This window comes from Brassica rapa, chromosome A05 (genome assembly GCF_000309985.2).
Source record: "Brassica rapa cultivar Chiifu-401-42 chromosome A05, CAAS_Brap_v3.01, whole genome shotgun sequence".
NCBI lineage: Eukaryota > Viridiplantae > Streptophyta > Magnoliopsida > Brassicales > Brassicaceae > Brassica > Brassica rapa.
Window position 1 is genome coordinate 4,334,115 of NC_024799.2, and position 27,119 is coordinate 4,361,233.

The 27,119-nt window shown below is 35.4% G+C and overlaps 4 protein-coding genes, 1 long non-coding RNA gene and 1 other non-coding gene across 9 annotated transcripts; 1 reads left to right on the forward strand and 5 right to left on the reverse strand.

Moving 5' to 3' along the window:
- Nucleotides 1–1,517: 1,517 nt before the first annotated feature.
- LOC103867783 lies at nt 1,518–3,869 on the reverse strand. The gene is made up of 2 exons (XM_009145871.2): nt 3,537–3,869; nt 1,518–3,216 (listed from the first exon to the last, which is right to left on the reverse strand). The coding sequence occupies exon 2, from the start codon at nt 3,082–3,084 to the stop codon at nt 1,576–1,578; it is 1,509 nt and encodes a 502-aa protein (XP_009144119.1). The 5' UTR covers nt 3,085–3,216; nt 3,537–3,869; the 3' UTR covers nt 1,518–1,575.
- Nucleotides 3,870–4,298: 429 nt separating this feature from the next.
- LOC117134057 lies at nt 4,299–8,681 on the forward strand. Its single transcript, XR_004458168.1, has 2 exons — nt 4,299–4,521; nt 8,006–8,681. It is a non-coding gene; the product is annotated as an uncharacterized LOC117134057 (long non-coding RNA).
- LOC103867239 (UDP-glycosyltransferase 86A1) lies at nt 5,025–6,979 on the reverse strand. The gene is made up of 2 exons (XM_009145293.3): nt 6,360–6,979; nt 5,025–6,100 (listed from the first exon to the last, which is right to left on the reverse strand). The coding sequence occupies exons 1-2, from the start codon at nt 6,886–6,888 to the stop codon at nt 5,190–5,192; spliced, it is 1,440 nt and encodes a 479-aa protein (XP_009143541.2). The 5' UTR covers nt 6,889–6,979; the 3' UTR covers nt 5,025–5,189.
- LOC103867240 (TSL-kinase interacting protein 1) lies at nt 8,441–12,828 on the reverse strand. Of its 3 annotated transcripts, none has more exons than XM_018659380.2 (13): nt 12,395–12,828; nt 11,888–12,079; nt 11,737–11,819; nt 11,597–11,644; nt 11,397–11,506; nt 11,028–11,112; nt 10,667–10,937; nt 10,373–10,498; nt 10,130–10,284; nt 9,811–10,049; nt 9,121–9,730; nt 8,910–9,041; nt 8,441–8,814 (listed from the first exon to the last, which is right to left on the reverse strand). In XM_018659380.2, the coding sequence occupies exons 2-13, from the start codon at nt 12,030–12,032 to the stop codon at nt 8,638–8,640; spliced, it is 2,181 nt and encodes a 726-aa protein (XP_018514896.1). In that variant the 5' UTR covers nt 12,033–12,079; nt 12,395–12,828; the 3' UTR covers nt 8,441–8,637. The 3 variants fall into 3 exon arrangements, with proteins under 3 accessions (XP_018514896.1, XP_009143542.1, XP_009143543.1); XM_009145294.3 differs by having other exon boundaries at nt 10,373–10,483; nt 12,395–12,815; XM_009145295.3 differs by having other exon boundaries at nt 10,373–10,480; nt 12,395–12,812.
- A 5,067-nt stretch (nt 12,829–17,895) lies between these two features.
- LOC103867241 (heavy metal-associated isoprenylated plant protein 5) lies at nt 17,896–21,202 on the reverse strand. Of its 2 annotated transcripts, XM_033292376.1 has the most exons (5): nt 19,556–21,202; nt 19,023–19,469; nt 18,776–18,854; nt 18,412–18,668; nt 17,896–18,360 (listed from the first exon to the last, which is right to left on the reverse strand). In XM_033292376.1, exons 1-5 carry the CDS (start codon nt 19,562–19,564, stop codon nt 18,055–18,057), a joined length of 1,098 nt encoding a protein of 365 aa, XP_033148267.1. In that variant the 5' UTR covers nt 19,565–21,202; the 3' UTR covers nt 17,896–18,054. The 2 variants fall into 2 exon arrangements, with proteins under 2 accessions (XP_033148267.1, XP_009143544.1); XM_009145296.3 differs by having other exon boundaries at nt 17,896–18,668; nt 19,556–21,193.
- Nucleotides 21,203–24,565: 3,363 nt separating this feature from the next.
- On the reverse strand, nt 24,566–24,678 carry LOC117134480. Its single transcript, XR_004458665.1, has one exon. It is a non-coding gene; the product is annotated as a U5 spliceosomal RNA (small nuclear RNA).
- Between the last annotated feature and the right edge of the window lie 2,441 nt (nt 24,679–27,119).

Genomic DNA, 27,119 nt, shown 5'->3' on the forward strand with positions numbered 1-27,119 from the left:
CCATTGAAATTGATTCTAAGAGACCTTCTTGTCCAATCCACCTTTTATCAAACCGAAACTGTCCTCTCCGTTTGGGAACTTTATCTTCCATATAAGCTACCACAGGACGGTGATCAGAAGCCACCATCCCAAGATACTCTGTAAAAGAACACGGGAATAGGGTATGCCATTCTTCATTTGCTAGCGCACGGTCCAACCGACATCGAACCAACACAGCCCCTTTCCCTTTTCCTCTTCTCCCTTGCCATGACATTTTATTTCCCCTAGCTGGAAATTCTAGCAGACCACTATTTCTTATCATATTATTAAAAGGAATAAAAGAATCTGCACTCCTAATAGCCCCACCATCTTTTTCATGATTTCCAGTAATCTCATTAAGATCTCCAATAATAAACCAGGGATCGGATCTCGCCAGTCCATACCTAGTTAACCGTTCCCATACCTGTTCCCGCAATTTTTGAACTGGATCCCCATATACAAAGGTAAGATAGACCGTTTTACCCAGAGCTTCCGCTTCCACATCTATCATTCGATTACTAGAAAATAATACCTTAACTTGATACTCATTATTATAGAAAAGCGCTAATCCTCCACTTCTCCCCACCGGGTCTATAGTAACGATATTATCAAACCCCAAATGAGCTTGCCATTTTTGGACAAACTCTGCATCTTGCTTTGTCTCTGATAAAAACAAAAAATCCGGTTTATGTTTATACCTTATCTCCTTTAAATAGCTTAGCGTCCACTTACTTCCCATTCCTCGACAATTCCAACTTAAAACCCGCATTTAAAAAACATTTTAATTTGCTCTTGAGAGCTGAGTCTATGGGTGTAATGATACCCGATTTCCACACTCCAATTGTTAACCGTTCGTTGTGGTCTGGACCATCCCATAATGACCGGGAAAGATACCACTAACATAATCCAAATTCTATCATATAGCCTCCATAATGATATAACGCTGCTTCCATAAATAATATAAAAACTATAACTTTTCGACCCACCAAAGTCATGCAATATATATGCAAAGCCATCTACCCCCACGTGAAAAGATTTTCTTTCACCCAAAAAACCAAACCCGCTTTCTTCTTGGTTTGAGTAAGAACCATCAATTCGCTTTACATGTGCCTCATAATACGATCCTCTCCATCCAACTTGTACCTGATCCAAAATTCCCAATGCCAAAAAAACGCAATCTAAAACCCCTAACTTCAAGTGCCACCATTGACAAACTAACAAACTCCCCAGCCATTTTCTATTATTTGATAGACTTATTAAGCACCATTCACCCATAAAACTACTACTTAACTGCTTCCATTCCAACCCAACAAACTCTATTCTAATCCAATATCCATCAAAATAACCAATACGATTACAAAGCCAATAACAAAAGACTGTTGTATTAAATCGTTGCTTCTCCCCCAAGTAAACCACAAATAAAAACCGTCTCTTACAACACTTCGAAACAGAGAAAACGCACTTGCTCATAGAGCTTATTAAAACCAGAAAACAAAGTAAATCATAAGACAAGCCCGGCCTGCTTAAGAAACCTTTAGAACATCTACTAACCATAAATCAAATCTTCTGAGTCCCAAGTTTCAGGTTTGAAGCACCCTTACTCTCCGCTTGCTTGATGGTATCTCCCGTACGCACTCCTGGCTTCGCTGCAGCTCGCTTACGTGGGGACGCAAGTGCATTAAACGCTCTCAATTTACTACTACCCGCAGTACCGGTTGATGCCTTAAACAGCCTCTTACGTAGTCCTGGTTTCTTCTCCGCATTTCCAGCAAACGTGCCTTGCTCCTCTTCCACAGTCCCCCCATCTGTCACATGAGCATTGTTATCTTCTGCCTGTTCCTTGATCACTTCCTCAGTTTCTTCCTCTGCTATCTCCTCTAAAAAATCCTCTGCATCCATATCAATCCCATTCTCAAGTAGATGAGCCTTAATCTCATCCATGTCCATCACATCCTCATCTTCTAAGTCAACTTGATCCTCCTGCATACCATGTACCTCTGCCAATCCACGGTCCACGTCAGTAGGATCCGAGATGACTGTTGTTCCCTCAGTCTGAGTTTTGGCCAGTTCCACTTGAAACGCTTGAGAGGGTGGCATTATGCGAGCCTCCGCAACGGACCTAATCTCACCCTCCTCTCGAACTTCCTCACGAACCTCTTGTTGAAACGGTTGCTTAGTCTGTTCTGAAGAGTGTCGAAGATGCCCACTCTGAACACCAGACCTTGAGTCCTCTCGCCTTGCAGGTCTGTATCGAGAAGCCTCCCCATCTCCTCTATATGTTCCACGGTTGGTGTTGGCTCTCTTATTTCCTCTCTCTGGCACCTTCATCCATTTTGAATCGATTTCTTCCCCCATTTTGCCTTTACCTTTGCCATAATACTCACGGCCCTCTCTTTCTTTTTGCTGTTGATTCGCATTTCCATTAATGACTACACCTTTATAACTCCTTGCACGATCATCGTACTTCCCTCCATCATGCCAAACCCCATTACCTTCTCTTCCCTCACGTTTCTTTTCTGGACTCTTCTTAGTGTTCTTCACATCTAGGGGACAGACGTCGTCCTTGTGGCAAAGACTACCGCACACTTGGCAATATCCAAACAGCTTCTCATACCGCAGTGATACCGGAGCTTCCTCTCCATCATAGAACTCCCCACCAGTGAAATCTATCGTGGTTTCAAAGCACAATTCTTTAAACGCATCAACCACCACTTGCACTCGAGAATGATCCAAATCTACCGTCAGCGTTCTTCCTATGGCGTCTCCAATGCTTTCAAAAGTGGCTTCCGTTTTGAACTCCACCGGTACTCCTATGATTCGAACCCAAAAAGTTATTTCCGACGGATAGAGCAGGGACTTTTTAGGTTGCCACCGTGCCAAAGCCAACATCCAGTAATCAAAATGAAAAGGTTGATTCTTGAGAACCCCTTCCATGTCTTCCACCGTTTCGAAATCAAACTGGAACTTCCCAAACCCCAAATCCGTACCAACAACCCTCTCTTCCAGTTTCCATATCTTCGGGAGATTCGAAATTAGAGCCGGCATCTCCTGCATCTCCGGATTCATACATCTTCCGAGAAGGGTCTTGGAAAAGTTCTTGATGAGAGCTGAATTATCAAAGTGGGCCACTGATATCTTCAGACGTTTGCGAACTCCTTCTCCGTTCTTCACCTCCCCCCCATTTCCCAAAAGTTGACTCTGTGACATAGCGAAAAGAAGAAAAAAAAAACTTTGAACTTTATCAATTGCAAGAGAGAAAGTTGCAAGGTCTATGATCCAAGGAAAGAAACCCTTCGTCCATTTATACTGATCCAAAATCCCAATAATTTCCTTAATTTCCCTAATTCTGCTTTGATTCGTGATAACAAAATCAAACGCCCATAATAACCACAAACTTATTCGGTAATCCCGCTTATCTTGTACAAATATCATCGAACTTTCCATATGAAACCCTTTGCAGAATTTCTCCATATCTCCACATCTCTGAAAAAACCAGCGAAAGGAAAGAAAGGATATACCTCTTCCTTGATTCAATTTCGTCTTAAAGATGATCGAAATAAAAATCAAAGACCCAATCTTCATACTTCCTTGTTTTCGCCAGATCCAAATCTCCATCGTTGTAGCACCCTCGATCCAATTAGCCGTTCCAGAATCAGAAGGAAAATCCAATCTTCCATCTGCAACATTCCGATCTTGGAGAATCCCATCTCCAAATCGACTCTCTGAATCCCAATGATCCGATAATGCCTCTCCAATCCCCGGATCCCAATCCCTTTGAATCATCGAAACCCTAGATCACTAAATCGCCTTTTGCATCGCCGTGTTTTTTTAACTCGTACTGCAACTTATATGATTTAATTTTTTTTATCAGGCATATAAAATTATAAATTATAGATTATAATATATTCTTTATAAAATGAGTTTCCGTGCGATATCGCACGGGCTCTTTGCCTAGTATATATAATATCAGTTCTGAAAACTGGTGCTTTAAAAATTAATATTTCGGCATCGCTAGGGACAGGAAACCGACACATGGTAACATATGACTAGTTTAGACCACTTTTGTGAAGTCAGGATATCTCTGTATAATTCAAAAAAAAAAAGAGTGGTTGTTTTCTACATAATGAGGAAACCAATATGGTTTGGTTTAATGAATCAAACTTAGCTACTAAAAATGAATTATACTTAGGATGAAGAGTCTAGCTAGTGTTGATATTCAGCTTTGACTTGGACTAATTGCTGAATACGAGAAATTGGATGCTGGTTAGTGTTTGTCATGTGTAGATAAAATTGAAGGAGATATATCTAATTTTACCTCGAAAACAATTGAAGACCCGTAGACTTTTATTTACAGTGGAAGAAGATAGTCTTCTATCAACAAGTTATGAGAACAACTTTTTTGTGAGGATATATATTTTGGAGATTAATTTTGTGAACCGTATTCACTTGATGTACTTGGTGGGGATAATGGGATAATTTTTGATTTTTTTTTCTTATAATGAGGTACAGAGCCGGTCTTAGAATTTGAAAGGTTGGATGCAAAAAATAAATTGTGGTCACTTTTTAAAGTAAAATAAAAAGAAAAAATAGGAAGTGGAATCATACCTGTTGGTTGTTGAACCATGATCTATTGATTATGTGAACATGAGTTTACCACTAAACTACAGAAAACATCTGTAATATGTGGCCGAATTCAATAAATAAATCATTATAGATCAACTTTGATTTTCAAGAGTGGAAATGGTTTAATATTATGATTGGTTTGAAAGAGACGTTGGGGCTTCTTGTATTACTTATCTTGGGCTTTGTTCTTTTTAGGACTTCGGCCGACTAATAAAATTAGAGGGAAAAAAAAAGAAAGAGACGTTGAACTAAAATAACGGTAAAAAAAATGACGAGAAAGTTACTCTGTTCTTTTACTCAAACGCTTTAAAGAGTTAAAAATATTATTTGGCATGCTTATTTGCTATGAAGGCACGAAACTTCTATGAACAAAAGAAGAAATCAAAAGAGAACCATAGCAAACTAAGCATATAAAAAACAACAAGTGTAAACATAGAAACATGCATCACAGAAGAAAGTGTGAAAGGGTTAAAACTTACATCAGGTTTTTGTACAGTGAAGCTATCAGTTAGTCTACAACTTAATGTAACCCATTTATTTGACACACTTCAGTTTCTAATTTCTATTCTATCTTGTACATCGCTAACGAATGAGTTAAAATTAATCTCTGAAGATCCAACGGTTGTAACCGCATCTTTGATATGACGATTAACCTTCTCAACGTTGCTTCTCAGCTCACTTAAAGTTTCTTCGTTCATCAACCGCTTAATATTCACCGAGACTTCATCCCTTGTGACCATCTTGTTCTCACAAAGGTTAATTCCAGTGCGCCAATCATCCACCACAAGCTTCCGGTTCGTGAACTGATCGTTTAAAAGCGGATAACACAACAATGGTAAACCACACCAAACGCTTTCTAGAACCGAATTCCACCCGCATTGTGTCAAAAACCCTCCAATGGCCGGGTTTGAGATTACTGCCATCTGACAACACCACTGGACCACGATGCCTCGACTTTGGGCTCGGTCCATAAACCCGGTTGGAAGAAAATCCTGCACGTCAGAGCTAACTATATCTGGACGTAAAACCCAAATGAAACTAACTCCACTTAGCAAAAGCCCATGTGCTATCTCCACTATCTCCTTCTTACCAACATGGGCATAGCTACCAAACGAGACGTAGAGGACTGATCCGGTGGGGCGGCCTTTGAGCCACTCGGTACAATCAGACTCGGCCCACAGGCTTGTTGGGACAACCAATTCGGTTGAGAAAACCGGACCGATGGCATAAACAGGTTGGTTGGCTTGTAGAGCAGAGAGAGAGTCTGGTTCTAGCTCTTGTACGGTGTTGCACAAAACGAAATCTGCTTTCTTGACGTCTGTGAAGGCCTCGAATATTATTCTATAGACCACTCTGTTTGTGTCGACGTCTTTGTCGCTCACTTGAAGATATGACATCAAGTCCTTTGGATCTATTGCCTTAACTCCTGGTATGTAATCGATCACGTCTTCACGGTTATCTAGCATTTAGTTACAAATGTTCAATAAATGTTGCAACTAATACCATTTAATTAAAAGTTCAGTAAAAAAAAAACTAAAACCATTTAATATATAAGAAAAATTCTACGTAAATTCACTTCTACAAAATAATCAAATCATGAAGTCATATACCTAATTTTGGTGCCTTTGTATAGACTTAATTTTAATATACAGCTAAGTTAAAATAATATGTAATAAACACATCACTGGCAGGATTAGTTAAGTACTTAAGTGTGTTACCAAGAGAATTGAAATGGCCGTTGGATATGAGGAGATGCAAGTGATAATAGATATTAAGGGCCAAGGCAGGTTGGGTCCAAAACGAGACATTAACGAGGTTGTGCTTGTTACAAATCATAGATGACCAAACGTAAAACGTGTCGGCGATAAAGCAAGTCACCGGAGGATCATCGCCCCGGCGGGAGATTTTGGTGATGAGATCATCAACGTGGGCAGGAAAGACGTGGAAAAGGCCTTCGAAGAATTGGTCATGGTTAAGCGACCGGTCAAACTCCAAAGGGAAGCCGTCGCTCACCGTGGTGTAACGTATGTCAAGGTTTCCGGAGGTTCGAGCGGCGGAGAAGATATCTCCGGCGTCACCTTGGCGAGCGGTGGAGATGTGGTGGTGGATGGAATCGGTGTTGACGAAAGTAATGGTGAAGCCATGTGAAGCTAGTTTGATGGCTAAGTGGACAAAAGGGATGACATGGCCTTGAAGTGGGAATGGTATCATCATGGCATGAGGCTTTCTCGACTTTGCTCTCTCCATTGATCTTCTATATTTGGAAGAGTTTTATTATCTTGGTATTTTGAGTGGTATAGATGCATATACGGACTTCATATTTATATATGGTATAAATGAGTTTTTTTTTAAAAGTTGATTTATTCCGATATTACAACTATTAGAAAGATTACATAGACGATTCGACAACCGATAATATTATTCTTTATGAGAATCTACGCCTAACTGCATCATCATGAGTCTTCCTATGAAGATCTACGCCTGGCCGATTTTACTTGCACCATGTTGAAGATCATTTGTAAGTTTTTTCTTCCGTAATCTCCATAATTATTTAATAAATCGATTTTTCCGGAATTGAAACATGGACATGCCGGTGTATAAGTATTAATGAATTCTCGGTTTAACCACTGGATTAAGAGATTTCCGAGTTTTTAATGGGTTTTGTTTTGGTAAGATGTTTTTTATTTAAAGGATCTTCTTTTCTTTTTCTTTTGTCGATAGAAAACTTGTAAGGATGTTCTTTTGAAGAAAACTAAAACAAATTGCCAATTAAACCAATTCTTTTTTAGCTTAACATGATAATCTCCCTTCAAAGTTTCAACTATTGGCTACTTGGTGAACAACATATAATGAGCATAACGTCGTATTGTAATAAACTATGCTTAGCGATCACACAACTTCTGGCAATAGTTTGAACTATATTATCGTTTATTCTATATCTTATGTCAATTCAAACTTAGAATTCCCAACCCAAAATATATTGGGACAACAGAAGCCGTCAAATTTGGTTTTGGGGAAAAGATGAGGATGATGAATTTTCAAAGGACATGTAGAGACAGTCTGTTCGTGCACGAGGACGGCATGATAAGAACGAGTGACCAGTGTAACTAAAGCAGCTTTGTCATCTTATGACAAGTTGGCTTACATCAGTTTTGTAAGGGGGTTACATCATTTTTGTATCGTTGGCTTACATCAATTTTGTAAGTTTTGTAACTATAGTTTTTTTTTTAATTATAACTTTAGATGTTTATTCATGGAAACATGGCACTTCAAGAAATCTTCTATTAACCAATTATGAGAACTCTTTTTTTGTTGAGGTATTTGGTGAGAATAATGGGATAATTGTTGTTTTTCTTATAGTGAGGTAACCGATGTAGTTTAGTTCAAACCAAACTTAGAGATGAAAATTTATATCTCTATATTTTTCTGTAAAACAAAAATTTCTATTAACCGATGCAGAAAAAATTTTGTTTTGCAGAAAAATAACCGATGCAGAGGATTTTTTTTGTCTATTTTAGAAGAAAATACAGAGATGAAAATTTAGATGGCTCCGAGATGTTTAGTGGTTTAATACTGTTTGGTTTAATTTTCAAGAGTCGAAATGATTTAGTGGTTTAATACTGTTTGGTTTGAAAGAGACGTTGAACGCTAAAATGTAGTTTTACGGTAGAAAATTTTGATGAGAAAGTTAAACTGTTCTTTTACTAGAACGGTTTACAGAGTTAAAATTAAAAAAAAAAATTATATTATTCGACATGCTTATTTGCTATGAAGCCACGGAACTTCTATAAACAAAAGAAGAAACCAAAAGGGAAACTAAGCATGTAAACAACAGTAAGTGTAAACATAGAAACATATGTATCAACACAGAAGAAAGTGTGAAAGAGTTAAAAACTTACATCAGATTTTTGTACAGTGACGCTATTAGTTATGATAAAGATTCTTCTATTCTTTTTCAACTATCAACACTCAGACCACATGCTTTGGTTCCATATTTCAGACCATGTTAGACTTATCCTTCTTGCTGTCGAACCCAAAAAGCGAACAGTTTTGAAACGCATCAAGGCTGGTCGCTATGAGACGGCTCAAACCCCCGAGGCTGTCACTGAGGTTCAAATCTTCTGCATACTTTGAAGATCTAATGTCTAGATCAAGTGGTCCTAATGAGTCCGGCTGCAAAGAGGAACGAAACAAGTGTTGTTGTTTTTGAATATGTGCGGATTGTTCATTTGGACGAAAAGAATATGAGATTTCGAGATTTCACTTACCCAATATACATCCGCAAGCCCATAAATGGTCTTCCCTGGAGAATCCATCGTAGGAGGATCTGCTGGACCCTCTTCCATTGGATCTCCCTGCTGATCAGGAAGGTTACAAGGCCCCTCGTCACCAGATGTAGCCTAAGAAAAAGTTTTATCAAATCAGATGGTGTAGTTATGTAAACCATTGTGATAGTACATTGTGATTGATGTAGTTTACCTCAACTAGTTGAGAAGGCTCTCCATTAGAAGCAACATCAGCGAACTTAGAAAGATTTGCACGACGAGTCTTTTGGAAGGAGAAGGCATCACGTGTATCTTCATCATCCCATAGAGAAGAAGAGCCAGAAGTCACCGGTATTAGACCACCACTTGGCTTGTTCTGGTGTCTCAGTATATGTGCAGCTATTGCAGCATCGAAAGAGTCGGAGGCAAATGAGACATCTCGGAGGAGGCAATGTGAACCCTCAGCGGCGGGTGGATCCACACAATCAGGCGCTTCAGAGAGTAGATCACCTATACTTATGTTAGTAAGACTATCAGCCCATGCTCCTGCTGATAGTGTGTTACCGCTGCTCAGATGGTCAAAAGGAGTAATAGTCGCTGAAGCAGGTTCATAATTAGCTCTAGTTTCTGCAGCAGTACATACTACAGATGTTTCTGGTTCAGAAGTTGGATGCTTATTAGATAAGGGCCCTGATTCAGTAAGGAGCATGTTGTCCTCATTCGCCGCATCCACATTCATGTTATCCTCGAGTGAAGGATAAGAAGCTGAAGTTGGAACCTGAGAAATAAAAGAACCTGATGCATCCTGGACAAACCAACCATACCTGCAATTTTTTTTCTTTTTCAATTTGGTATATATATATATGGTTTGGTAATTTACCGAGGAGATTATGGGAACACAAACCTTAAGCGGAAAAGCGAGGGACTTCCAACCATTGAATACACTTCTACTGCGCTTAGAAAAGAGTCACTGGTCCACCTCTGATGCAAAGCTACAGTTTCTTTCCTTGCATTGTAAGGGAACAGCATTAGCTCTCCACATGCACAGCTTGAACTTCCCCATTTGCGGTTGAGATGTTCCAGTACAGAAGATATCTTCTTGCGATTACTTAGAGTAAGTTCCAGATGCGGATTGTGCTTGTCCTGTTAATAAACCAAGTTCTGTTTCATCATGTCTCATAATAATATTGCTCTAATCAGTATAATTCCAGTTCGAAGCTTACCGCTTCCAAGGATCTTCGTGTAGATTCATCAATTGGAAACAACTGAAGTTTCAACTTGGCAGAAAACTGCATATTGGCATCACTGAGAGGAGCCTCACCAGAGGAGGGTAGAGAAAGTGGAGACTTTCCGGTTAAGTATCTTGTGGGACCTAAGTCTGAGATAAGAAGATAATCCCATTTAGAATTCGCACTTGTAACTTACATCTAAGAAAATGAAATATCATCCAATACTAGCTAGTACACCTTTTTGACCATTCACATCTTTGTCGATTGAAGTTCGTTCCAAGTGTTCTGCAGCATCAGCAACCAAAGAGACCCCATCTATTGCAGCCTTTTCCCATTTTCTATAACCTGCTGAAGATGGAAGAACTGCTTAGAGTCAAGTAAGACACCGGAACTACATCAAGTATTTCAAAAGCAACTTAAAATATCGTAGATTATGTCCAAAACTGTATGAACACTGAAGAAACACAGAATATGAGGCCAAAGAAAACTGCCTATCTAACGAACATGCATAAAAACTAGTAGAGAAAGTACCTTGTTTTCGTCGTTGTCTTCCAACTCTCCCTAGGGCTGTATCTTCTTTTTCATCACCAAGTCTAACACCTAAGCTTTCACCATGTTTGGTAGATGCTCTTCCAGGCCTAACATTTTGGCTGTCGCAAAGAATCAGTTTAAATGGACTGTTATCCAATCCTCTTTCCCTGCTATGACTTGAGATGTTGCCAAGGGAGGCCGAAGAGAAACTTTCTCCATGGCAAGCCCGTTTTCTTGAGCTTTTTCTGCGGTCTTTCAGCAATTGGTGTTCCTTCACGATAAAGGGTTTGTTAGAAAATAGATTGAAAACCAGTTCTTGCGATATCCAAGAATAAAACAAAATTTTCATTTGCAAACTAACCAAGGCCTCTAAGAATAGCTTGAATCTCCGGGGTTTAAGGTGAAGTTTTGAAGCTTTGCAGCTATACTTTTCCAGTAAAGACCACCTGCAAGACACATGAAAAAAGCATATCTCCTTTAGACAGAAGAGCCGGATGACAATTAAGATCATGATCCAGGAGAACAAAGAAAGAGTGTGATGTTCAAGATCTATAGGTCATTTGTTACTATCTAATCGTGTAACAGTGCAAGGTTGCTAGCAGTTATTCTCAATGCAAGATCTATAACTTGTTATCTAGACAAACCTTACAAAGAGTCATTCGTTTACGATAATGTACTTCAACAAACTACAATACCAGCCCAAAGCGCATAACATAAAAAAGAAATGTACCATCGTAGCATTGCAGCATTTGTATCCTTCGGATTTTTAGCATCAAGACTCAGTTCCGGACCCAAAAGCTTGTTCATACGCCTGACTAGACGATAATAGTAATGTCTAACCTGAAAAAGCACAGCAAGTTTCCACCAAATCATGAGAAAGCAAAAGCAAACAGCAGCAAGGAAACAACACTCAATGGTGTATCAACAAACCTGGTCCTTGTTTTTGCTTTGGACACGAGAAGTAATCTTCGCGAAGTTCTGAAAAATCAACACAAAGAGAACGCCACTCACACATCACCACAAAAGAGAAAGAAGAAGGCCAAACCCATTCAAACTTCAAAAGCTAGTACCTTTCCAACTTGACGAAGCGCAGTGAAGAAACTCTCCTCTTCTTGGTGCGTCCAAGCAGCCCATTGCCTAGTAGGCTTCTTAGCTGCATACATAACATTACCATAAGTAAATCAACGCACCTCAACCTCTGAATGAATTAAAACAACATACCAGGAAACTGAGGAACAGCGATAGAAGCAGAAGAGGCTATATTGGGGTTACTGTTCTGGTTTGGTTCTCGGCCCTCTTCTACAGAACCTTGACTGCTCAATGTAACCTCCTTCTCACCTTGCATTGCACAAGATCTTTCAAGCATTCATATGCTTATGAGATCCTCCTTTCAACAAAACAGAGCTCTGATTCCTAAACAATTAAAAAACATCAGAACGAATGTGAATGCATAATCATGGTGATCATCAACTCAATTTCATGAAAATTCAGCGAAACACACACAAACCCTAATTTCGAAAAGCGACAATGAATTAAAAAAACCCTAAATTTTAATTTTCACCAGATCAAATCGTAAACGCCCAATTCGAAACCCTAATTAGCTCAATCGACTTCTAAATCTCGAAAATTAAGAACTACTCATACAATTCCATAGAGAAAATAAAATCAAAAGAGAAACATGTTTGACCCCAAACAAAAAAATAGAGAAATAATAGAGAAATAATATACCTGAAGAAGATGCAAAGCTTGAGAGGCTGTGATTCGCGAACTGTAGTCGAGGATTAAGGGAAAGATCTAACTAAACTGAAGGCGAAGATATTTTTCCGACGAACATCTACGGTTGAACACGGAGAGCGAGAGAGAGGGGAGAAAAAAAAAAGGAATTTTTATTTTTCTTGTTTTTTTACATTCACATAAAATTAAAAGGAAAATAAAATGAGAATGTAATAATTAATTACTTTTCGTAAGATGTGAATACTTTTTTAACCTTGCTTTGTTGTTGTACCATTATTTAATAAACTTGTTTTTTTAACTTTTCGAAGAATCAATGAATTTTAATTTATTTATTAACAAATGGAAAAACTCGATATAAAAAACATTTTAATTGATTTAGTCTTGTTTTTTAATCAAATAAAGTTCCCTCGGTTAGTTGCCTTCATTACGCTAAGTATAATTTTAAAAATAATAATTTGCGAAAATTAACATCATGGAGGCATCTTTTTCAACAATTTAATGAAAAGAAATAAATGTTCTACTATTTTGCTTCTCTTTTTAAAGAAAATCTATAGATAAATTGGTTGAATCGTAACGCACGTGGCACTGGTTGGCATCTCGCAAGTCGCATGTCCGCAAAATAAATTTACGTGTAATTATTTTTATTTGTTTCTTTGTAATATATTCATATTTCGTTTTGTTTATGTCTGAAATCGTCTCGGGCCCTATAAAGGGATTCAAGTTTGATCCAATACATAAATATTTATGGGCTTTTTATTAAGCCTGACAGTAGTCCATAAGATCCACATTTAGTCCGACTTGTATTGTTGAAATCTTCCGATGTAACCAGTTTTGTATACGCAGTCTTTAGATAAAGAGCACTAAATGGATTGAATTTTTTTGTTACTTTTTGTTAAAGTTTGACTTATCCTTTTGTTAAAAACTAAAGTTCAACGAATGGAGAAAGTCAATATGCGATGAATCCGCATGACTTTGATGTTCATGCTCAAAATGTTTGACAAGTTCAATTTGTTACGCCAAAGCGTTGAGTATTGACCTGAAAAGTATTGCATGATATTTTATAATATACGTATCAGTTTTCTTACTAGTTTTATATAATGGTTTACTGACGGCTTTCATTGTTAAATAGAACCATAGTGAGAGTTAATTGGCCACAAGGCCATGATATAAAAGTTAACCGTTTTTACTATTGTTTAGATTTTCAAAACGTCAGGATCTGAGTCATCTGACATGTCCCCTACGATGATGATTGATGAAGATGCATCATCTCTCGGATCATATAAGTCAAACCGAGAGATTCCAAACCCAAACCCTTTTCAGATTGTGGACATATACCTAACTTTGGCGTGGACACCATTTAACATTTATTATTTATCCCGTATTAACATATCATACGTGTTAACGTACGTACATAAACGTCGAGTATAATTGTTGTTTTTTGTAAAACCATGACTAATTTGTATAATACAGGATATAACTTATATTTGTATAACTGACAACCATTATTCATCTTTTACCTTTTGTCAACAACCATTTTTTGTCAAAATAACTGTAATTATCCTGAGTTTGCTAGCTCAACTGGTAAAGCCTTCTTCCCAAAAAGTAGAGGTGTCATGTTCCAGAGCTTCAGCAGCTGCGGGGAAGGAATTAAACAACCAATTTTTGTCCCTGACCCAAAAAGATTAGGTGTTTACGCTCGGAAATTATTGAATTAAAAAAAATGACTGTAATTATTAAAAAGTATTTTTCCTAAATAATAAGACAATACATATTAACGTATTCAATCATTACTTAACCATTGTAGTAATTTGACATCATATAAATTAAGAGTAATTATATAATTACTATTTCATTATAATATATAGCTATGTTATGTTTGCTATATAATTCTTATATACTAATGAGTAATGACACTTATTCCAACTTTTATTCCTGAGTGGTTCATTTCATACGTACTTTCTTCCATTCTTTTACTGGTAAAAATATTATAGATTCGTGGTGAGTATCTACATGGCAATATAGTAATGCAAATATGCAATCACAGTAAAATAGAAAGATAATATATATCTCACTGGTTTGCAACCACAAAATAGATATCCACTATTTTGCATTTACTTAAAAGCTGAGTTTCTTGTATTTTCTGCTGCCAGATCCATCTCAATAAGGAGACATGGGTGGCCTTTGATTGGAATTTGCAACCTGTCACCTAATTCATATATTTATCACCATTGTTAGTCCTAATTCATATATTTATCACCATTGTTATTAGGTATCAATCTAATATTTTAAATACATAAATAGTAGCTAGTGAGCAATGACTTAGCATATGTCTTAGGTGGATTCCCATTTTAATTAAAAAAATTAATTGATCGTTCAATAGCAGGATACCTAATTTAATTAAATAAACTGATATATTTGTAGATATTTAATACGATTCCTCTAGTTTTAGTTAGATTCGAAAAATTCCAAATAAGTTTTAGGCTAAATCAAAGTTTAATAATAAAAATAACCAAAGAAAAACGTTTAATAATCCAACAGGACGAAATCTATGAATGATAAAATCGGTCACCACTGGCCAGCCTTTGGCAGACTTCACTCGCAAAACTTTTGATGGTTTTCAAATATGACGTTTTCATTTGTACTATTCAGTCTACTATTGGAACAAAAATCGTGTTTGGTCTAAAACAAAGTTTTATCATTGATTTGACTATAACATTTCATATCAGTATATATATGTTTGCATTTTCAGGTGAAAATGATAAGTGATATTTAGAATAGGAAAGTTTCTGATCTAAAAGTCAGCTAGCAAATTTGATTTTCTTATTATACATATGAGTGAAAAACCAAAATATCAAACCATGCATGATCATAGGATATAATTAATAAAACTTATTTAACTTATTTGTATTGTTTCTTTACTTTATGTGTATTGTTATTTTTATTATATCCCCAGTTTCTTATATATACATCGTTTCGTGGGATGTCTACTAGGATCATATATACACACACACACACACACAAAAAGTTGACGGGAGCATGGGAAATCAATTATTTGCTTATTTTATGTTATCTCTATTTCAACAAAAAGTGATCAATTTAACAACACGTACATGTACACATGCAATTATCTTCCTATAGAGTATGTTCTAATTATATTCGTCGTGATTAGATATATGTACGTACATATTATAATTCGATATGTTTCCCAGGATAAATGTTTATAATAAGTGGATTATGGGGTATAGAGGATGTATTCTATGTTTCAAAAAATAAACCTCAAAATATCGAGTACGTATTTGATTTATCCTCAACATACAATTATTGATTTATTACATGGTATTGAGATAGAACAAAAATAGTGTGCATAATAATATACTCTTTCAAATTTCAGAGTTAAATGTGTATACAATCACACATAGGTACAATACAAAGAAGAGAAGATTAGAAAAGACAAAATAGGAAGCTACGGAATCATTATCAACATGGCTTTGTTTTTAGATGGTTTGTCGTTCTAATCACTCTAGGAGAGATATACGTAAGGATTAAGTCACTGTGTTTATCCTGTCAAGACTAAGTCATTAATCATGCTAAATCAGGTTATTAATTATATAAATAATTTGTATACAAAACAATAATGCACATATAGACGTACGTGTGTTTCCGTCTCTGCTTTTTAGTTGGAATAAAGTATGGCTCAAGAACATGTTAAAATATTGCATAAGGAGATGGAGACACTACGAAATAATGGGTCTTTCAGGTCAAATATTCGAATTACATCACTTTAATTCGATTTTAAATTGTATCCTACGTGGAAACAAAAATAACCCCTTCTCAAACTGTAGTCTTACGTACTCCTATGTTTTCAACTATTTAATACAGAGAAACATATATCTTATGAAAATAAACATTTGATATCCGTTATATATTAATCTATGATCATTTAAAAAGTTATAATATTAAATTTGTATTAATTAAAAAGAAGATTCTGCTTAGGTATCATTTAATTATGATAACAATTTAGCTTACGTGACAGTTTAAGAATCAATTGAAAAAATGTTAGTCCAAATCTATTTACTAGAAAACATTATATTAACCCAAAATATAAGAAATATGTATTATTTCCTTAAATAAAAGCTATAGAATTAATTAATATAATTAACATATATATGACAATTAATGAGTATGAATAATAAAAATTTTATAACAATTTTTACATCCTTCTTCATTTTTTTTTAATTTTATATTATTAAAAAAATTAAACAGTCACATTAACCCTATAATAAAAAAATAGATTTTTTGTTCTATGTTATATTTGAATTTTTTTTTAAATAACCTTAAATTACAGAAAATGAGGAAACATTGAATGTTATATTTTAATATATTTTTTTAATGATTTTAAATTACAAAAATGAGGAAATCTATATGTTATGTTTTTCTTATATGTTAAATTTTTTCTTATATGTTATATTTTAAATTTTTAAAACGATCTTAAATTACAAAAATGTAAGTTTTCTTTAAGCATACGACTAAAAACATTAAAAAGACATGTATCAATTCAATGTTTGATCTGAAACCTTTTAAAACCATATGGAAATAAATTTTAAAACAATTCAACTGTGGAAACATTGCTGTTCGTTTTTTTTTAAATGTGTTCGGTGGAAAAAAATAATGTCTAATGTCCTAATTTGTTTAATGGCCAATCTGATCAACCCATGATATATTAATTATAGTTTAGTTCCACAATTTTTAATAACAATTGATGCGGTCCATCGGAAAGAAATGATATAATAACAAATAAAATTGTATATGTATAAACAAAATGATCAAATACATAAAAATATTGTTGAAATATATATATATAAATAAACTTACTATACGTAAAACGAATGTCTTATGGTAGTTGTTTAGTAAGCTGGCAACCGAGCTATACAATTCTGTAATACATTAACGAATTATTGAAGAGAAGGCTAATGATTCAATCAATGCCATAAACATAAAACTTTATAAAATTCAAAAAAAAAAAAAACTTTACTTATATATAAGTTTACAAAAGAAAAACTTTACTTATATAAAGGGTAAAGCATAATTACCATGGAGATCATAATAATCATGGTTGATCGAGAAAATAGGCTTTGGTTAGCTTTCCAGCAAAAATAAAATCATTAATTGGTGTTCATCTTTTCAAGATTTCGTACAAATATAATCATTTGAATTTATCTTTTTAACATTATATCAATCAACCAAAAATTTTCCTAGTGATCTTATTTTTCATTCAGAAAAAAAACATCCACAGAATCCGTCTTGAAACGTCAAGAACAATGATCGAGATATATATAACAAAATAATCCTTATCGAACAAAATTTTACTATTATATTCCACATCATTTACGTTTTTATTTGTTTTTTTAATCACATTACGTTTTTATTTGTTATTTGTTTGCTGCCCTACAAGAAAAGAAAGTAAAGAAACTAATTAATTTTTTTTTGATCAACGGAAACTAATTAGTTAAATATTTAAAAGAACTAATACGCAAAAAAAAAACGATCTTATCTCAAATTTCAAAAATTTATCTAAAGCTACCCATTTGTGAATGTTCCACATTTTAGGTTTCGAGTTCGACTAAGTATCGTGTATCTACAATTCAAGCGCATGTTTACATAACAGAGCAGCCATTAGGGTTCTCATCGCTGAACATTCCAGGAGGCGTGTTCATATTCTGATGCGAGTACGGCACATAACTTTCACTCGAGTAATTGTATCCTGAACCTGGATAACTCTGACCTCCCATCGGATAAGTCTGACCTTCAATCGAATAACTCTGTCCGTACACGTGTCCTTCTTGCCAATACATTGGAGCCGTCGGATATGAGTATCCATAATAATCCATTTTATTCACCTTTGCCACCGGCGCAACTCCTCCTCCTACGCCGCCACCTTCCTTCTTCTCACCGTCTCCGGCCTCTTTCTTCTTGTCTCCACCGTCACCAGCCTCTTTCTTTTTCTCTCCGACTTCTTTCTTATTATCGCCACCCTCTTGCTTCTTCTCTACGACTTCACTTCCTTCCTTCTTTGCTTCGTTAGCTCCAGCGGCTGGGACTTCTTTCTTGGCGGCGGGAGGGGCGGCACCGTCGTCTTTTTTAGCCGGAAGAAGAGGCTCAACCGTTCTTTTTAGCTTTTTAGCTAGTAGAGGCACAAGTTCTTTAACATCCATAGTGCCTTTCACGGTCACCATGTCTTTGGCTGCATCAATAGCCACCGTTTGGACGCCTGTTCAAATTAATATTATTAATTTATGAGCATAATTAAATTGCTTTTGGCTTTAACTTAGCTAAGAATAAAAGTAAATAAACTTCCATTTGTTTAGTAATAATTACCTTTAATTTTCAATATTATTTTCTTGATTTTCTGAATACATCCTTCGCAATGAAGTCTGATCTTCAAAGCAACCGAGCTCTGAACATAAACAATTTAAAGCTCGATCAGTTACATAGACAAAGTGTTAAGAGTGGTTTTACGTTTTAGCTATTGTAAAACACTTAAAAGTTTTTTTTCTTGAAAACGAAAACACTTTTTAAGTTGCTTGCATAGTCTGTCTATTGTTATTCAATTAAATCTATATACCTCTTTAGGAGCGGCCGGGGGTGGAGGAGCAGGAGCAGCCGCCTTATCTACACCATCGGCTTTCTTCTCTCCACTGGTGGCGGTAGATGCGTCTACTTTCGGCGGTGATGGTGGCGGTGGGTTGGCCAGTACCACCTTTCTCTTCATTCTTTCCTCCAACTTCTCCTGGAGTTTTATCGGATCGATCTTCCCGACCACCATGAGCTTGTTCCCACCCATATCCACCGTCACATCTTTCACTCCGGCGAAGTGCTTCACCATTCGCTTGATCTTCTTTGCGCAACCTTCGCAGTGCATATCCACTTTGTAGACAAAGGCAGATGCAGCAGCCACGGCCGGGGCTGCGGCTGCATCTCCTCCGCCGCTCTTTGGCTTGTTGTCGGTTGTCTCAGTAGAGACTACGGTGGCTGCCTTCTTCTCTTGTTCAACCTTGGCACCTTCTTGTTTCTACATGCACATAATTATAATACACATCAAGAAGGTTAGGATAACAAAAATTCAAAATCAAGCAAAAGAGATCGGAAGCAACTGACCTCGCCCATTCTTGGTTGAAGATAAGGATATACTTTTTAATACTAATCAAAGGATTATGTAATGTTTGAACGAGAAGAAGTGGAGGCAAATGTGTGTATATATAGAGAAGAGGGGGGTTGGTTTGTGCGTGGAGGTTGTTGTGATAATATTATTTGATAGTTAATTTTACTGAATATTATAAGGTTTCATATATATCTGATATAATGTGTGTATTTGTTATGGGTGAGGTCAGCGAGAGTGGGCGTTTGACGCCGGTTCAACACAAGTGACGGTACGAGACACGAAGGCACCTAGTTTCTGAAGAGATTGATTAATTTTTTAAAAAAATTTAGGTTTCACGAAACATCAATTGATTAGTCATGTACTCTATTGCTTTTGAAAACAAAAAGGGTATCATTTCTCAGCTTTGACTACTACAAGACTAGAGTCTAGATTAGCTGAATCGTCTGAATCAATTCAAGGTAATATATATATACACAGTCAACCAGTGTCACACGAATTTATATACTGCCTTATTATAAGAAACAAACTTCAGTTAGAAATTACGGTCTTAAATGTGAACTAATCACATAAGCAAAATGTATATGCTGTTTTTGCCTATCTGAAGTATCGGGGTCATTTTGTTATTTTGTTAACAGTTAAATTATACTTAAAATATATTCAAATCATAAAAATAAGTTCACTAAAAGCATAACATATTATAATTCATGTGGAAACAAGAGAGGAGTAACTATACGAGCAATACATTTTGTTTATATGTTATATCATCAAAATATACAGTATAAATTATTTAACTAATCTAGTATAAAACCGATAGTTTAGGGAGTTACAATTCATAAACGAATTATTGAACTAAATTATTATACATTACATAAAGGCTAAATCAATATGTTTTTGTTTTCTTTCTTCATCATTAACATGATTACAAGATGGTACTCAAGATATTGATTCTTAAAATTGTATAGTCTTGTCTTGTTCTAAGTGAAGTTGGTGGAGCCTCTCTTTTTATGTTTTCTATTGAAGCAGCCACGCATTCTTTTTGAGGTATTTCTAATTTTCCAAATATTTACAGTTGTTATAGAATGAAGTATATATAATATCTTTTCAGAAATCCACATTAGTTTGTAAATTCTGTAGAAAATAAAATAGCTTTACCACTTCAAAAGTTTACAATACTTATATAATAAAAATAACATAATCGTTTACTATTAAATCCATTTCATTCTTTAAATTTTGGCTACTTTTTATAATATATATGTGTGGTATTTTGGAATAAGCTCATTTTACTCTTATCATATTTATATTTTACAATACAAGGAGAAACAAACGCACATGGTTGTAATTTGTCAAGTAGTTTGACCTATTTGTATACTTTGTACTAGTACATAAAAAAATTATAGATCTGTGTGTAACATGCATATATTTGTAAATTGCCTAAAAAGAATGTGCATGAATTAATATCTATATATTTATATGCATATTTCGATGAAAATTGTATATATGTATTAAGAATGTAATCTCCACGTTGTGTTTTCATATACTATTCGTTTCACCTGCCCAATGCGTATACACTACTTTACTCAATTCGTACAGCACTTAGAGCATCTCCAAAAAAAACTCTATAACTCCAAATATAGAGTTTTTTGTTCTCCAAAAAGAAACTTCAAAGTTTTAAATTTGAAGTTTTGAAGAGTGAAACTCTAAATATAGAGTTTCACTTTTTAAAACTTCAAATTTGAAGTTTCATTTTTTTATTTGCATTTTGGTCCTTATAATTATAAATTATATTTATAATTCTTAAATATTTTTTTGTCTATTGTTTTAATCCTTAAAAAATTTATATCTCATAAATATTTTAAATTTGTTTTATAAATTTAAGTTTTACACGTGAAATTAAATAAAAAATTTAAAAAAGATTTATAATATGTTAAAACTAGAATTAAACAACAAGAATATTACAAAAAACCATAATAAAAACTTATTAAAAAGACACATGAAAACATAATTATTACTCAAATTTAAATATTATAACAACACTAATAGTCTGGTAAATTTGCTCCAAATATAGAGTTTACGAATTTACATCAACTATGATAAATATAAATAATTTTGAAGTTAGGTTTGAAGTTTTACTTTTGGAGAAAATACATTGAAACTTCAAATATAGAGTTTTGAGAACTTCAAAATAGAGTTTATTTTTGGAGATGCTCTTATAGCATATATAATTAATGTTTTCATTTTTACAAAATAATTAGTTTGGTCCATCGTAGAGCAATTATTGATTTGATAAAGTCACTTGGATTTGTATCTCATCTCTATAGAATGATGGAAGCAGCTAAGCACTTGATATACAATAAAAACGTGGGCAGCGTAACAGAGACAAAGACACGAGGAACGGCCATATTTACTTTTTGAATTCTGTGAGTAAACCTAACTACAGTACTATAACTTTTCAACTGGAACAACAGTAAAAAGAAACAAGGTGACAAATGGTGAAAAAATGTCTCAAAGAGTTGCGTATTTGCGTTCCGTTCCTCCTTTTACGGGTCCATTTTGTCAACATCAGGTTTTAATTTTATTGTGTGTTTGTTGAATTTTTCATTTGGTCCCTATTAGATGACGTAATGTCTGAGGTGGGCACATATTATTTTACGATGAGATATATAGTTTGATTGATAACTTCTTTTTTTTTTATAACTTTCTTTTTTCTCTTATATAAACTTTTCTACTTCATAAAGTTAACGATTAACAATATTAAACGTGAGATCCCCTATATATTAAAGGAGAAGCATTTTTAAAACTTACCTTAAAAGTTATTGATAAGGATTATGACGTGGTGACGTGGCTTCACGAGAAGCTTTTATTTAGTAAAACGCTTAGGTGTCATGCAGAGAACGTTTCTCACCAAAACAGTGAATTTAATGTGTTCACACTAACATTCCTTTAAAAGAACTTCATACCATCTACACTTTTCTCGACGAACACTTTTACGTGATAAACCTTCAGCTTCAAATTCGATTAGTTGATTTATCAATCCTTTCAATATAATCATAGCATCAATAAAGCTTCCTTATTCCTCTATATGTTTCTGTTAAAAACGGTAACCCATCTGATCTATTGTCACTAAGTCGACAGATCCGTAGAGACGACAAAGCAATGAAACTTTAGTACGATGCCATGTATCAATTAAAAAACCATTTTCTTCGTACCTGCCTTCATGCATTTAGCAGAGCACTCACGTTCTTGAGAACCGCCTTTCATTGCTGAAAGAGGACGTTGAGAATCTATTTCTAGATAAATGTGTCGCATTGTGTTTTGTTACTACTCGATGGGGTGATCTCTGTTTCGATGAGATTGAATCACTATAAATCGTCTCGGCTTAGTGTATTAGTCTTCTCGATTAAGCAATATAAGCATGTGAATGCCACCACCTTTGCCACCATGAGAGCTATGCATTAGACGACCTTGAAGATGGGAAGAAACTTCTAGAAACGAACCACCAGCAAGTCTCACGTGCTGGTCGCATCTGGAACAACCTTTACAATTTTGATGGTCGAATAACCCTCAATTTCATTTATTACGCAACTATGTTTTCTGAATTTAAAGGAGCTATACTTTTTTTTATTTCACACAGTTATTGTTTTGCTTATAATATGTTATTGATCCACCTTTTTTCAATTTTATTTGTTAAATCCCAAAGTCCGTAACTACTACAACATGATAGGCGAAATATAAAAAAAATTATTTTTCAAAGCTTCTTCTCAAACTTGCAAACACCATATATCAAATTTTAATATTAGTGCACCCATTATAAAAAATCTCTCGCTTCATCCCTGATAACAATCATACATTTAGTTCTATCGCTTAAAATATACTTAATGTCATACATAATCATAATATATAATTTTAACATTAATATAGACATCTTATCCCGCGCAAAGCGCGGGTTACTATCTAGTTAAGTTTGTATATCTATAGCTTAATACGATTCCCGTAGTTCTTTAGAAAAAAGGGTAAACTAACCTTAATTGAGATCCGAATACACTTCCACCGGTGCAAAATAATGCGTGTGTCTTACTTTTAGATTACTATAAATCAATTGTGGAATCACTCATCTTGCTGACAAAAAGTGGAAAACGAAAAAATCTAAACTGAAAAAGGCTCATCTACTGAATCACATAGGAACGAATGTCATTAGAATGTCATCTAGTTCGATATTATTTAATTAAAGTATCATCGATCTTTATTCTTTTCACTGAGTCCTAAACCGAAAAAGTATAACATAAGTGAATGAAAATGAGCGGGCAAAACGGCGAAGTTCAGGAGTAACATACCATGAAACAATTCACCATACAACATGAACAGAAACCGACGATTCAAAATGGACTTTTAAATGTAATGAGGCGCAAGTTAAGAACAACAAATGAGCCTACGTAAGCCTTTCTGTAAATCGGAATAAGAGAAATGTGATAATGTACACAAAAAGATGGTTCTTGTAAGTAGCATTTGTACAAGTAATTTCAGCTAGACTAGGAACATTAGTCTTAACGTAAGAAGACAATTGAAGAAACTACGGTTTTAAGCGACATTGTAACTTGTTCGTATGATTGTCCCAAAACTAATAATATCCGTTTTGATACTCTTAACAAACACTTACCAAAACCATTAGACTCAGATATTAGGAGGCATTATATACTAGAAGACAGCATGAACGCATAATCTAATGGTTTAGTGTTACTACAATGTTCGATACAATAATTCACAAATGCAAAGCAAAGATAATGAACCTCTTCTGACAAAATTACATTTTCAAAGAACAAATACTATCCTCATCGACTTTAGTGTTATAATATTCCTGAGAAATGCTTAACCACAATGTATATGCAAGAAAACAAGAAACATATTGAAATTGTCCATTTCTTAAACAAACAACTGAACAAAGCCAATTAAGTTGAGAATTTCACATCACGACCAGTAAAAAAATATTTCAAACTCATTATTGCTGGGCCAGCTCAGGAGCCGGACCCTCCAAAAATAGGCGTATGCCACTTAGCATGGAGAGCACACGGTATTCTTTAGTAAAAGGCGAAAGAATAGTTCGCTTTGTGCTCACCACATGGCTGCGTGATTAGCCAAGAGAGCAGGAGACCTGCATTTATACTGCAAGTTCTGCTGTTTATTTACAACAGTTTTCCGATGTGGGACTCTAAACGAGAAGCGCTACTGATTGGAGATTAACTCCATATGCCCTCTACCCTCCAAAAAAATCCCCATTTATCCCTTTATTATAATATAATTTCTTTTTCATTTTTTTTAAATAGAAAATGTGGCTAAAGACGGATTGCCCTAAAATAATTTAGTTATTTACAAGATCCAACCAGAAAGATCCGACCCATACAATACAAACCCTAAAACCCGACCCATCTAAACCAAAACGATGTCGTTTTGAATTACTCAACATTCTCTTCTCCAAAATTTTCAATCATCGGGTCTGTCTTGCGACACTCTCTATTGCAAAATCTCCCAACCCTCCCCTTGCGACACTCTCTATTGCAAAATCGAAGATTGAAATCGTAGAGTATCCATTTTCGTTCTTTCTTGTTTGTTTTCCATCTAAATCGAAAATCCATCTTCGTTCTTCCTTGGTGGTTCGTGTCTCAACTATCTCTTTGTCTCTCTTGTCTGAAACCCTAAAGTCGAGACCGCTTCATTTCTTCATCCTCCTTTGTCGAAATCGAGGCTCCATCTTCGTTCCTTGTGGTAAGTGATTAGTTTCCCTTTATTTTGTTGTTATTTGGTCGAATTTGTATGTAGATTTGAAAACAAATTTGGGGAAAACTTTGAATGTGTCTTATGTTTAGATATTGGCTTTGAAATTGGATAAGAACTTGGTAAATCTATTGTTTAGGTATATATTACATCGAATCTATTGTTTCCGATTTGAGTTATAAATTGTATTTAATTTTTGTTAATAAAATTGTATTGGGGAAACTTAGTTGATGTTGTGTTGTTGTTTTGCGATTTGAATTTAGAGTGATTGAGTGTTGTAATGTCTTGTACAGGAAAATTATGAAGAAAAATCAAAAGGTAGTCCCCAATGAAAGTCGTCGTCAGTCTCTTAGAGTCAGGAAACCGGACTCGGCTGCAAAAAAACCAGAACCGAGAGTTCAGAAGAGCAAGAAAAGCAGTAAGAAGAGTAAGAAGAGTAGGCCAGTGAGAGAGCCAGCGAGAGCACCGAGTGTAGAATCGCTCTCAGTCTCAGATGAGTCCGAAAGAAAGGGGTCCGATAGGGAGGGGTCTGAAAGAGAGGTATATATTTTGTATTCATTGTTATTGTTTGTGAGAAATGCTGAGTAGTAATTAGCAGTAGTACAAGTACTTTTTGTATTACTAGCATTACTAACATGTATAAATTTATTTTGATTGCAGGAAATGCAACCGAATCAACCCCTTGAGTTCTACTTCAAAAGCAGCGAGTTCCCCCAGAGTTCGAAGATACAAACTAAGTGCTTCGTGACCAGGACAGTAAAGCTCATCAGGGATAAGCCTGAGGCTGCGTGGTTCACAAGCCATCCTCAGTTTCGACATTTCTTCCACATGCCAGACGAAGATAACCTGAAGCTTCAGGGGATGTGGATGTTACTATTGCGCACCATTTGTACTCCAGAAGATGATGTTGCATGGTTTGCGGTTAATGGTGTACCCATCCGCTATTCTATGAGGGAGCATGCCCTCATCTCTGGGTTAGACTGCGGTGATTATCCACCAAACTATGAGAAGTTGGGAGGTTATAAGTTTGTGGATTATTACTTCCATGACAGAAAGAAGATCACCATCACTGATGTGAAGCAGAAGATGTTTTCTATGCCGCCGCGTCCAGACAGATTGAAGATGACAGTCTTGTTTTTTCTTGGTCGGGTTATCAGAGGAAAGCCGAAGGATGCTGGAAATTTAGACGACTTCATATTAAGGATGATGGACGATTTAGATGCTTGCAGATCATTTCCCTGGGGTCGTCTAACGTTTGAGGATGCAATAAAGGAGATTAAGCACGTGATGAACCATCTGAAGGGTGAAGTGAAAGAGGCATGCGCCTTTCCTGGTTTCATCATCCCTTTAGAGGTAAAGCATATAGTTTAGAAAATTTTTAATTGTTTTATAATTCAAATTTGACACTGTAACAATGGATTTTCTAGGTTCTGGCTTTTGAGTGTATTCCGCATCTGGGGAAGACGTTTAGAATCTATTCAGAGGACGCCAGTGAAGAATGTCCAAGGATGTGTAAGAGCCGGTTTACAAAGTCCAGTCTTAGGGGTTATCCTTTGGAAGACATATATGCTGCGGTTGGAGAAACAAAGGTACATGTATATATGTATAGTAGAAGCTAGTAGAACAAAAAACTCATTTGAGCTAACTTTTGTTTTATTTTCATGTTATCAACAGTGTCTTAGTTCCAACTATTGGTGAGCAAATTATGCTGGCTCGTATCATTGATGAGGAGTGAGAGTATGACCGTCAGGGCAGCCCAAGTGATACTTGGAACTACTGGTTAAATGTGAAGCA

What these genes read in the sequence shown, in the direction of transcription:
- LOC103867783 (XM_009145871.2), bottom strand. Translation starts at nt 3,084, where the DNA reads ATGAATCCGGAGATGCAGGAGATGCCGGCTCTAATTTCGAATCTCCCG.
- LOC103867239 (XM_009145293.3), bottom strand. Translation starts at nt 6,888, where the DNA reads ATGGAGAGAGCAAAGTCGAGAAAGCCTCATGCCATGATGATACCATTC. An exon ending in CGGCCATTTCAATTCTCTTG is followed by an intron (nt 6,101 to 6,359) that starts GTAACACACTTA and finishes ACTAAATGCTAG; the next exon opens with ATAACCGTGAAGACGTGATC.
- LOC103867240 (XM_018659380.2), bottom strand. Translation starts at nt 12,032, where the DNA reads ATGCTTGAAAGATCTTGTGCAATGCAAGGTGAGAAGGAGGTTACATTG. An exon ending in CGCTTCGTCAAGTTGGAAAG is followed by an intron (nt 11,645 to 11,736) that starts GTACTAGCTTTT and finishes TTGATTTTTCAG; the next exon opens with AACTTCGCGAAGATTACTTC. An exon ending in AGCCTTCTCAACTAGTTGAG is followed by an intron (nt 9,042 to 9,120) that starts GTAAACTACATC and finishes ACTTTTTCTTAG; the next exon opens with GCTACATCTGGTGACGAGGG.
- LOC103867241 (XM_009145296.3), bottom strand. An exon ending in CCCCGGCCGCTCCTAAAGAG is followed by an intron (nt 18,855 to 19,022) that starts GTATATAGATTT and finishes GTTTATGTTCAG; the next exon opens with AGCTCGGTTGCTTTGAAGAT. An exon ending in AATAATATTGAAAATTAAAG is followed by an intron (nt 18,669 to 18,775) that starts GTAATTATTACT and finishes TAATTTGAACAG; the next exon opens with GCGTCCAAACGGTGGCTATT.